This window comes from Belonocnema kinseyi, chromosome 6 (assembly GCF_010883055.1).
Source record: "Belonocnema kinseyi isolate 2016_QV_RU_SX_M_011 chromosome 6, B_treatae_v1, whole genome shotgun sequence".
NCBI classification, from domain to species: Eukaryota; Metazoa; Arthropoda; class Insecta; order Hymenoptera; family Cynipidae; genus Belonocnema; species Belonocnema kinseyi.
The window spans coordinates 23,298,044-23,309,866 of record NC_046662.1 but is presented as its reverse complement, the minus strand read 5'-3'; the positions used below and the strand labels follow the sequence as shown (position 1 = coordinate 23,309,866).

Sequence of the window (11,823 nt, the reverse complement as noted above, 5' to 3'; positions counted from 1 at the left end):
AATCCGTGTTCAAAATGTCAAAAATGGCTGATGCAATATGGCGACTTGAAGAAGTCAAGAAATCCGAAAACTTAACAAATTTCCGTGAAGCTTTATTTCTAAAACTTAAGAAAATTAAATGAGATTAAAACTATTAATTACTAACGTTTCGGCACTCATACGCCGCCCTTCTTAAGGCAAAAGAAAGAGAAAAAAAATGATTTCTCATTTTTCATTCCTCTTTTTTATTTTTGTCTGAAAAAAAGAAATCTTGTTCTTTTCTTATTTAGAAAAATTGTTTTTTTTTTCAAATTGCAATGGGAATGTTTGGTGTTGTTTGTCCAAATTTGGTCGCTAGATTGTTGCTTTTATTTTCAGGAATTCTCCAAATTAGCTTTATTTTGACGGGTTCTTGGAGTATTGGAATACGAATCCATAAAAATTTAGGAATGCAAATAAACTGATTGAATAACTTGTTTTTTAATTGTATTTTGCCTGGCTCTGTTTATCACTCGAAAATGTGATTAGTTGATTGAGAAAAAAAAGAATATATTTAAGTAGTTTGTTCAATGAATTTCAAAATCAGATTTTTATTCTACAAGGAAAATACAAAAAGAATTTTAGACAGTTAGAGAATTCAAAGAAACAATTTTCGCAAAATAGAATACAATTTAATTTAAAATCTTTGACCTTGCGCTTGTGTAAATAAAAAACGTGGGACAGTCTTTCATATTTATACATGTAACAATTATGCATAACATTTCATATAATATTTTTAATAAAAAAATACTTCGGTTGCCGTTAAATTTTACCGATTCCTATAAAAAAATAATATACTCTACAAAAGTTTCTTTAAAAAAAGGATAAAAAAAGAAATTAGAGGAACAAGGATTTGGGAAAATGCTCAAATTATTTTTCAATTCATGTGGAGATTTTTTGTAAGATTAGATTTGAAAAAAATTTGTTTGAGATTAGAAAAGAGTGTTTTTTTGGAAACAATATAAAAGATGGTAATTAATAAATACTGATTGCTTTTTGAATAAAGAATAAATTTTCTTAGTATTCATTAGGAGGGCCTTCATGGTACATATCTTCATCTGGAAAAGGAAGTTGTCCACCTTCTGCCATTCCATCGATGGGACCAATTTGTGGATGTGGTTCACCAAGATCTCGTTCATTTATTGATACTGATGGCCTCTCGCCACTTTGATTTGGTTTATCCTGATTTTGAGGCGATACTTGACCTATACAAAATTATTTACTCAAAGCAATTATTTTAAGACATTAAAGAATATAAACTTCATAAAACCAATATCGTCAGAATCTTCGCGAAATCGTACACAAATAAATATCTGTAACTTATCCATATGTCTTTTTATGTAAATTATTTTAATATTAATTAGTTTCAAAGGTGTAACATGAGTAAATTTAGAAATTTGTGTTAAATATTTTTCATAAAACCGCCTTCATTTTCACATTATTTCATATTGTTTCAGTTTTAGGCGGAGTTTAAGCCTCCATTGCATACAGCTTCATGTCTACTTCCAAGTCCTACTATGATAAAGAAGACTTGACGATGTACACCGCCTATGCGTGACGTGTTGCGGCACAACGTCTAAACGCAACGTGGAGCGATGTAATGGAGGCGTCGTCAAATATTTCAATTTTTTTTAATGCGCGCCAGAAAACTATACCTTGGCCAAGATCCAGGGCTTTGCTTAAATATGAATATTCTCTGGCATTATCCAAACGAGTAACGACACAAGCACTCAAAGCACTTCGATTTAAGTTCATTGGGGATGCATCGTACCATTCGTTGCTATCAGCATCATAACATTCAACATAAGCAATTGTAGTTGAACCTGCAATAATTGAAGCTTGTTAAATTAATAATTAAATTAATGTGAAACTCAGGTATAAATGGGGATTGATGCAGAATTTAAAATCGCTAGGCTGGGCCGTTAACGTTAACCCCTGCCCGCGGCCTATTGAAAATAATATGGGATTTTATATGGGTAAGGCTCGGTTTTTGAAAAAATGAAAACAGAAGTACTTCTCATGAAATTTTCGTGAATTAAAGAATATTTGACTTTTGAGAAATGTTTACTAGGGTGGTCCTTATTTACTCTTGCCCCCCCCCCCCCCCGTTTTGTTTAAAGTGCCAAAAAGATTATCTTCACCAAATTTGAGAGAAATCGCTTTATATTAAGATGTGGCTCAAAGTACTCAAAGTTTGTCATGCAATTAACAACAATTAATAACAAAATTTCGTCAAATGCCTGACAAGAATCAGGTTTATTAATTAAAAAGCACATGATAACAATTAGGATTCAAAATTTTGAAAAAATTAAAGATGGCCGCCTACATTTTTTTCAAACTCAGTATTTCTTTGTTTCTCTGTGACAAATCTTCATGTGCCAATTAAAATGCTATATTATTGTAAGAAAACATATTTCGTAATGTAAAAAAGTCTAAATTCAAAATGGCACCTTGTGTAATACTCAAAAACTCGTATTTTCTATGCTTTTCGTCCAAAGATCTTCAAATTTAAAAGAAAAATCAATTATATTGTTACAATGTGTATGTCACTGAAGTGAAAATGGCGCCTCATTACTATTTTCAAAAGTTACATAATATTTACAAATTTAAACAAAATTTGAAATACATTTTCAGAAAGGATTCAGTTATTCTGAAAACCACTTGCATGAAAAGTTCGTAAAGCTGCAGTATGTTGGGATTTTTTTTTTTTTTTGATGAAATTTGAAAACTTTTCATCGAAGTGCCAGAAATGTTAATCTTTTTTTGTAATTTCATTAGTCGATCTTTCAAGATTTAAAAAAAAATTAAGTTTTGAGAATCACTAAACCCTTTACGAAAATTTATTTCATATTTTATTTAAATTTGTAAATATTATGTATCTTTTTGAAAATACTAATGAGGCGCCATTTTTACTTTACTGAACATTTTTAGATATACTACATACCACACCATATAATACTGAAATTGATTTTTCTCCAAAATTTGAAGATTTGAAATTTTACGGTACTTTTTTTCACTAATGACACAAATAACAAATGTTGAGAATAAAATTTTTTTCTCAAGGATATTAAACAATTTTCTTAACAATTTTTATTTGTTTAAACCATTTTCTTCGTTCCCTCAAATTATTTCATAAATCTACGGTGGTGATTTCAAGAAAAAAAGACTTATATTTTACTTGGTGCAATTGAATTATATCGCTTAATCAATTTATTATTGCTCAAACAATATTTGGTATATGTTCAATTGTTTAAATAATTGCTCAATATATTTAATGAAAAAATAGTACTCTGGAAATTCGCTAACTGTGTCATAAATTGTAGAAAATAATAACTTTTTACGAGATACAGGGTAAACATTTGTGCAAACAAATGAAAATTGTGTGAAAAAAATTAATCTGTTTGAAAAATGACGAAATACCTTTAAAAAAATGTATATTACCCTTAAGGGGTTATAAACCCTTTTCAGGATAAAATTTGAAGAAATTTTGGGTTTTTTAAGGTTTGTAGCAATTATTTTATTGCACTAAAGTTATTATTTATTAATTCTACATGTTTTTATTAAAAAAACTAGCGTTCGTTCTCAAAAAAATATAAATAATTAATGGAGTTATGGCAATTCTCTAGAAACCCTTTTTTTTAAAGCGGCTTGAGGTGACCACTATGGAAGTCCAGCAGGTCAACTGAAATCAAAATACCGAAAAAATTTCATTGGTATAGTGTTATTTCTAGTTCGTAAACGATTATTTAAAAAAAATTATTTTTTCTGCGTATAGTAAGGATTTTTTAAAAAAGTTAATTTTTCGAGCTCTAAAAATTTTATTTAAAAATTCTAATCTGCAAAATCAAAATTGGTGCCCAAAAACCGAATCGTTCAGGAACTGAGCACAATCATCATGGACAATTTAAAAAAAATTGAAGAAGATCGGTCAAATAGTTTTTCTGCAATCGCGGTCACAGCAAAGGCACTTTTGGAAAAATTTGACTTCGAGATAATCCTATTCAAAGTTTGAAGTTGAGTGTATGTGAAAATGAAAGTCTGGCCCTCAAAACGCTGTTTTCCTATCGAACTATTGTTCAGATCTCTATGAAAATTTGACAAAATGTTTTCCAGGAGTTGTACTTTAAGATTCAGCAATAAAAATTTTTTCGATTTTTTGAAAAAAAGGTATATAACCCTTTAAGCTCTGTTTAAGGTGTCATTAATTCCAGAAAATAACTTCCTACGCTTTACGCAAAGGAAACAATTGTTTAAAAAATGAAAATTGTTTAAATAATTACCAGATATCCTTAAAAAATAAATTACTCTCAATAATTGTTAATTGTGTAATTATTCCAGAAAATAATAACTCTACGAGCCTAAAGAGAAAAATGCCTTAAAAAATATTAATTGATTCAATGATTCTGAAATATGTTAACCAAGTAATAATCTCTACATTATTCAATTTTACATAATTAATCTTCTGAGAAAATAACTGGTCACCGTCCTTAGTATCCATATTATGAGAACATAAATTTTATAGAAATCCGCTTTTTTTAATTTTTTGGGGTATTTTTCAGGCACAGGTAAAGTGTCTTGGAGGGGGGTGGGGCAAAATCAATAGTTATTTGGTGGAAATTATTACTGAAATATTCCTCATGAGCAGAAAGAAAAGAAAAAATTCTGGATTTTCATTTTCCGGAAAACGAATAATTGGGAGAAAAAGGGCTGGGGTCAACAACCAAAAATCAAAAGTTGAATTTTTACAGGTAGGTATACATTTCTACCACCAATAAGATCACACTTCGAATATATACATGTAAATAACTATTGGTTTTAATTAGTCAAAAATATAAAAATAGTTATTTTATTTTACAAATGAAGCATTTGAAGACAGACTAAATAATTAATAAAATATTCCAACTAAATTTAGTTGAAATTCAATTATTTCCAATTCAATACTTCACTGTTTTATGTTTGGTTTAGAATTCATCTATTTTGGTTTAAGCATCTGTTATTTGATTAAGAATTAAACTATTTGTTTGAAAGTTTGATATTTCTTGGTTGAAAATTAGTTTTCATTACACCGAAGAATTAAAGTATTCCATTATTGGTTAAAAATTAGTTATAAGGATGAAAATTACACTGTTTTTTCGAGAATTAGCATTTTTAGTTTGAAAATTTAAGAATTTGTTTGCATTTTTGTTCTCTATTGGCCGAAAAATCTTTCTTGGTATAAAAACCAATTTTATTCCAAAGTCGTCTTTTTGGTTAGAATTTAACGGTTTATTAAACATTAAAATACCATTTAGTTGAAACATTACCTTTCACAGTGTTTGTTTAACTGTTTTCATGGAAATTCAGCAAATTCGCAAAGAATTCAAATATTAGGTTATAAATTAACTTTTTGGTTGAAAATTCAAATTTTTGAAATGAAAGTTAAATTGTTTTCAGGAGAATTTGCTTTGAAAATTCATCTCTTTTGGTGAAAATTGTATCCTTTTTAGTTAGAAATTAAGCTTTTGAGAAAAAAATTAATCTGTTTTGGTTGATAATTCAACTTTTCTGATGAAAATTCTTCTTTTTAAGTTGAATTAAACTGTTATATATTTGAAATAAAAATATTTTTTGTTTGAAATATCAACTATTACATACATTTTTGGTTGAGAGTTTATGATTCTGGTTAAATTTAACTGTTTTGACAACAATTTAAAACGTATTTTTGCTTGAAATATCAACTATCATATTTTTGATTGAAAATTCGTCTTTTCTATTCGAAAATCGTATTGCTTCGTGGAAATTCGTATTTTTTTATTACAAATTTATCAATTTTAGATTATAATTTTTTTGTTGAAAAGTTCTTGATCATTAATTTATTTTTCCTGTTTTAAAATTCAACTGCCTTATAAAAAAAATCATCTTTTTAGCTTGAAGATTCAATTATTTTGTTGAAAATGCTATATATTACGACTTCAAATCTTATGGAAACTTATATTTAGATAAGTTTGCATTAGATTTCAAGTCGTCTAATGATTTATAAAAGATTTGAATTTAATAGTAAAATACCATTGAATCCGCCAACAGCAAAAATCATATCATCCAGAATGACGGTCGAAAAATTGCTACGGGGACTAAACATTTCTGTAACCTCCTGCCAATCTTCGGATTGGTTGGGACTATAACGTTCTCCTGAAAAAAGCGTTTTTATAGGAATCTTTAGTTTTAGATAAACTTTGAAATTTATGAATTAAAAAATTTTAATAAATATTTTTTGTAGTTGCAATTAATGAAGCTCGAAATTTTTATAACTAGAGCAATTCTTTTAGAATCTTTGAAGAATCAAAACTTAAGCGTCAAAAATTGAGAATGGAAAAACAATGGCCCAAAATACCATCAGTAATAGATTGAGGAATAGACGCAACTTACAAATCTTCAGTTTTCGTCAAGTTCGTAAGCTTTGAAAATTAATCTTTTAAAATGAAGCTCGTCAAAATTTTTGTTAGTAAAATAAAATAAAACTAGGAATTCGAATCTCAACGAATTTTGTTAAGCTTCTGAAAAACAAAGCATGAACTTGTTTTAAATATTTATATTTTTTAAAATAAATAAATCACCAGAGCTGAGTCGTCTGAAGCCATTGAATCCGCCAAGAGCATATAGACTACCCCGAAAAGCGACCAAGGAAACTCCAGATCGTGGATTGTTCATCGAATTAATGTAATTCCATTGGTTGGTTTCCACATCGAAAACTTCAGCAGAGCTGAGAACTTCGTGCCCATTAAAACCTCCTACTATGTAAATTTTTTCTCCTAGGGAAGCTGCACTTGCATCTGATCTTTGCCGATGCATGGATGGGATCATCTCCCACTGATTTCTCTGGGGATCATATCTTTCTGCAGAATTCATTCGGTTGTGGCCATTGTAACCACCCAATGCATAAATCTTTCCACCTGAAGAAACATTTTTAAAAACGAATAAAAAAGTTATTTGAAAACATGACTGAAAAAAAGAATGAAATATTGCAACTGTTCCTATTACTACGATAGCAATTGTTAGTCTCACTTTATTTGACTATTCTTTTCAATATATAATAACATTAAAATAGTTTTTTGCTTCAATTTAAAGTACAACGTATTTTGCAGATAAAAAAGAGAATACTAAACATAAATTATTCTAAAAAAATATTTAACTTTGAGATAAGAATTATAGTTGTAGGTATTATTAAGTATTAAGTAGACTTTTTGTTATTCACAATAATCTTACTATTTCATAAATAAAACATATGATAGGAAATTGACTTTATGTTTAACCTATATCTTAAAATAAAATGACTAAGACGTGCATCTATCACTGCATGCCAATTTCTGCGCATTGATATTTTATATTTTGAAAATGAAACGTATTTTGTATACAACATTTACCCTATCTACAAAAGCTGTAATAAAATTAGCAAAAAAAGTTATATTCCAAAAGAAAAATAATTGCAATTAATCAATCCCATTTTAAATGAGGCAGAGATGTCTAGCTAAGGTTTGTCCTGCGTATTCTCAAAAAATGACAGAATTTTTTTTCTAAATGCAATATTTTCTGAAGGAGAGGAGATATTCAGGATGTATTTTTTCACGTTAAAGTTGCTCTTTTGTGATATATTGCATCGTTTTCAAGAAAAAAATTATATTAAAAAAAGGTGTCAGGTTCTAAGAAGTGCTAACCTTCGATTTATTTAAGACATTGTATACAGCTGTATTTTTGACTTGCTGATTACACCTTTGATCTTACACAAAGTTTTTAAAAAAATAATTATGTATGCTATGATTAGATAGAGAAAAGAATATTAAAAAAGATAGATGGAAATTAGGATTTGTAGAGAGATATGAAAACATTGAAGTGGATAGATAAAGGATTGAATGAGATAGAGAAGAGGGCATTCAAAAGTATAGGCGTGAATTGAGAATGAAAAATAGATAGAAAAAGATAGACTTTCATAGATGTAGGATATGATGGGATACAGAAAAGGAGATTCGATAGATGAAGGATAGTGTGAGATAGACAAGAGGGAATTGAAAAAGATAGACGTGTATTTAAAATAACAAAGACATAGGAAAAGATAGATATTGATAGAGATAGAAAAGTATTAAAGTGGACATATGAAGGGTAGGATGAGATAGAAAAGACGGTACTGGAAAAGAGAAACGTGAATTAAGACTGACAATGAGAGAATGAAATAGATTTTCTCTCTCTTTATATATGTATTATTGATACAAAACCACTTAAAAAGATACTATCTCTATATTTTTATTCTCAGCAAGGAAAAGAAACCTGATAACACTTTAGGAAAGAGGTTAGATATTCATTTGTTTTTTACTTTTTGGTTTTTAGCACTGGTAACACTGTGTCGTAACAAAATAAAAATAGAAATTTCAGCTCATAAGTCTAACGTTTCATGAATTATCCAGATCGGAGAAAAGGACACTGATAAAAAACATAGTAGTTGTTCTTAAGGATAAAAAGGGGATTTCCCCGAAAAGTTTCAAAGACAAAAGAGTTCATTAAAAACAAAGAAACTGTTCTGAAAGATTTTGTCTTCGTAAAAATTTATAAATGATTAGAAGTAAAAAGTTATGCCATCATGCCCCAATCGCATTTTTAATTTCTTAATTAAATAATAATAAGTAAGTGGTAGGTTGCATTATCACACAACCTCTTTTTGATAATGTTACTCATACAAAATTAACAAAGATTATTTAATTTAAATATATAGGTATTTTAACTTATTCTTTAGGTCAGGAATCTATACAGTTGAGCTCACTCTACCCTATTTTATTTACCATGAGTACAAACGCTGACATAACATCTTGCGTGATACATGCAAGCTCTTTCTTTCCATTCTTTAGTGACTGGATCAAAGCAGCGAACCGTGTTAAAATGATCATTACCATCGAATCCACCAATCATATATATTAAATTATTTAGAGTGCAGATTCCATGATAAGCTCTCGGCGTTGAATCCGTATTTACTGATAAAAACCATCTGTCTGCTCTGAATAATAATGTTATAATTAATTATGTTCAGTCTTAAAGATATGTATATTGATTATTGTTTATCTTTAAAAAAAACAAAAAACAGGGACCAACAAAAAATCTTGTGATCAGGACGGATTGGCCAGAGGTGAGGAAAATAAAAAGTTAAAAAGTTTTTTGATATTTCGACCATGTGGAAAATGTCAAATATTGGGGCGGGAAATTTACAAATATTAAAAATGCTATTGAGTATTAAATTTAAACATTTTATTATGTGATAATATGTATAATAATATTGGAATGATATAAATATTAATATTATTATTAGTTTTATGTAACATAAATATAAAATCCTGATTCACTACGACGATATTGAATAGCCTCTATTGTTCTGTACTCCGAAACCCTTTGTGTAATGCAAATTTAGAAGCGCGCAATTCGAAATAAAAAAATGTATGAAGTGGAAATATTTCTGGGGCTTAAGCTAATATTTTTGAAGTTCAAAAAAATCAAAAAAATTTTTTTTATGGCAGGCCTCACAGTTTTTTTCCTTTCCCCCTATTTGTCTCGTTTTCCAGTTCAATTCGAAGTCAGTTAATATAACTCAATAAGAAAGTCCGACTACTTTGAGGTGCAAGTTTATTCTTTTTGACTGGAATGTCCAATATTATATTTATAGTTCAGAATTCATCTTCTTGTTTAAAAATTTAATTACTTGTTTAAAAATCTCATTATTTTGTTCAAAATTTAAATATTCATTAAACATCATCGTTTTTGGTTGAAATCTCCACTATTTTCATGAAAAATCGTTTTCAGCTGTTGAAAATTAAATTTTTTCGTTTGAAATGCAACTGCTTTGTAGAAAATTCCTCTTTTACATGAAAATTCAACAATATAGTAGACATTTTTAGGTTTTAAACACAAAGCTGTTTGGTTGAAAATTAATCATCTGCTTTGGTTGACGATTTGACCATTTATTTGAAAAAATTTTTTTTAAAGAATTCAACTGTTTTTGGTTTTAAATAATATTTTTTGGTTGAAATATCAACTATTACATTTTTTTGAGAATTCATCTTTTAATTATTGAAAACTAGAATGATGGTTAGAAGTTAAACCAAGTTAAAATTGCTTTGCCCAAATTTGACTGTTTCAGTTAAAGATTCATCTTATCAGTCAAAAGTTCATCTTTTTGGTTGAAAATGTAACTATTTTATTGCAATTCTTTTTTTCTGTTGAAAATTAGTTTTTTGGTATTGAATATGCAACTATTCTATTTTTACTTGAATGGTGAAACTTTTAATTGCAAATTGATCTCACATGGTTCAAAATTCAAACTTTTTTTGAATTATTATCTTTTTTGTGGAAAATTAATCTGCTTCGTAGATAATTCACCTAATTGGTCGGAAAATGAAATTTACGTTAAAAATTAATATTTTTAGGTTTGAATTAACTACTTTGTACAAAATTGGTCCTTTTGTCTAGAAAAATAAAGAATTCGGTTGTAATTTTTGTTATTTCTTGGCTAAACATTCAAGCATTTTATTGAATATTGATTTTTTTTATTGTTGAAAATTCGTATATTTTGGTTAAAACTGGAACTATTTGGTACTATCTTTATTTGAATCAGTTATCATTTTTACTGATATCAAGTGGTTTTCTAAATTATAGCTATGTCTTAGCTAATATTTTTTACGGATTAATCATTTGTGGTTAGAAATTTTTTTATTTTTGTATTTGAAAATTCATCTTTATTAGAAGAAAGGACCACGCAGATTTCTCAAGGAAAAGTGGTTTCCGTTAATTTGGTTGAATTTGCTATCTGCTTTGTATCTCAGCGTCCTGAACAAATGTCTCCGTGGTCGCAAAATCAAAAACCCCCCTGGGTTCCGAGATAAGGCCCGCTGAAGTGAGCATCACCGGGTATTGGCTCTCTTAAAAATTAAGGTTTATTGTAAAATTCTTGATCTAAGGCTTGCCGTTCAACTCAAATACAAGGAGTATTTGAGACTTTGGCATCAAGGTCAAGGGCAAAGGAACACCTCAAGATCAAATTGTCTTTTTAAACCGCAACCCCCTTTCAAGACGCCGGAAATGAAAATAGCGTAGAATTCTACATTCTAATCTAAATTTTACCGTAAATTCAAGTCAATAGTAAATAGTTATGGTGACCATGAGCTTGTTGAATTTCAAAACCATGTTTGCATTACTCTGAAATAACTCAAAACGGCTGACCGTTACCGCTTGCAGAAGTATTACCCAAAGTTCACCACGCGGAGGTTGCAAAGTCGGACTTATACTCCTTACTCATCGTCAATCTGTCAGTTTTTGTAGTTAAACAGTTAATTAGTATTATTTTTTCTGATTTCGGATCGCAAAGTTTTATATTTGTTTGTATTTCAGTCTACTGTAGAGTCAATTTCGCGATTATTAAGAATATAACGTAGCCACAGTTAAGTCCTTTCGAGTCTATTTTTTCTATTTAACAAATCTCTATTCTTCACTATCGACTATAAATTCTCCTATTCTGGTACGATCGTCATCATTATTCTTATTTACGGCCTTCTGGATGTATTGGAGGAGCACTATACTGGGATATTTTATGTGCTGTTGACGCTGAGCCCAGCCGAGGAACCACAATATAGTCGCGACATGAGCACGACAACCCAAAGTTCTTGCCCCAGCTTTCCAGGTATAAAAATATCCTAATATACGAGGGTAGTTCAATAAGTCCTTAGAATGACCAACATATGGCGCGCGAATCGCTCCAAATCATCTGTTTTCAGTCAGCACCACTCCCGACTAGAT

At 29.1% G+C, this 11,823-nt stretch overlaps 1 protein-coding gene across 2 annotated transcripts in view; it reads right to left on the bottom strand.

Moving 5' to 3' along the window:
- Window positions 1-623: 623 nt before the first annotated feature.
- Window positions 624-11,823, bottom strand: part of LOC117175518 (kelch-like protein 10) — a 19,351-nt gene continuing 8,151 nt past the window's right edge. For both annotated transcript variants that reach the window (XM_033365225.1, XM_033365226.1), the window contains exons 5-9: window positions 8,826-9,037; window positions 6,612-6,947; window positions 6,064-6,186; window positions 1,674-1,841; window positions 624-1,223 (exon numbers count right to left, since the gene is read on the bottom strand). In XM_033365225.1, the coding sequence (XP_033221116.1) occupies window positions 1,036-1,223; window positions 1,674-1,841; window positions 6,064-6,186; window positions 6,612-6,947; window positions 8,826-9,037 (1,027 nt within the window). In that variant the 3' untranslated portion in view covers window positions 624-1,035. The remainder of the gene's footprint in view (window positions 1,224-1,673; window positions 1,842-6,063; window positions 6,187-6,611; window positions 6,948-8,825; window positions 9,038-11,823) is intronic.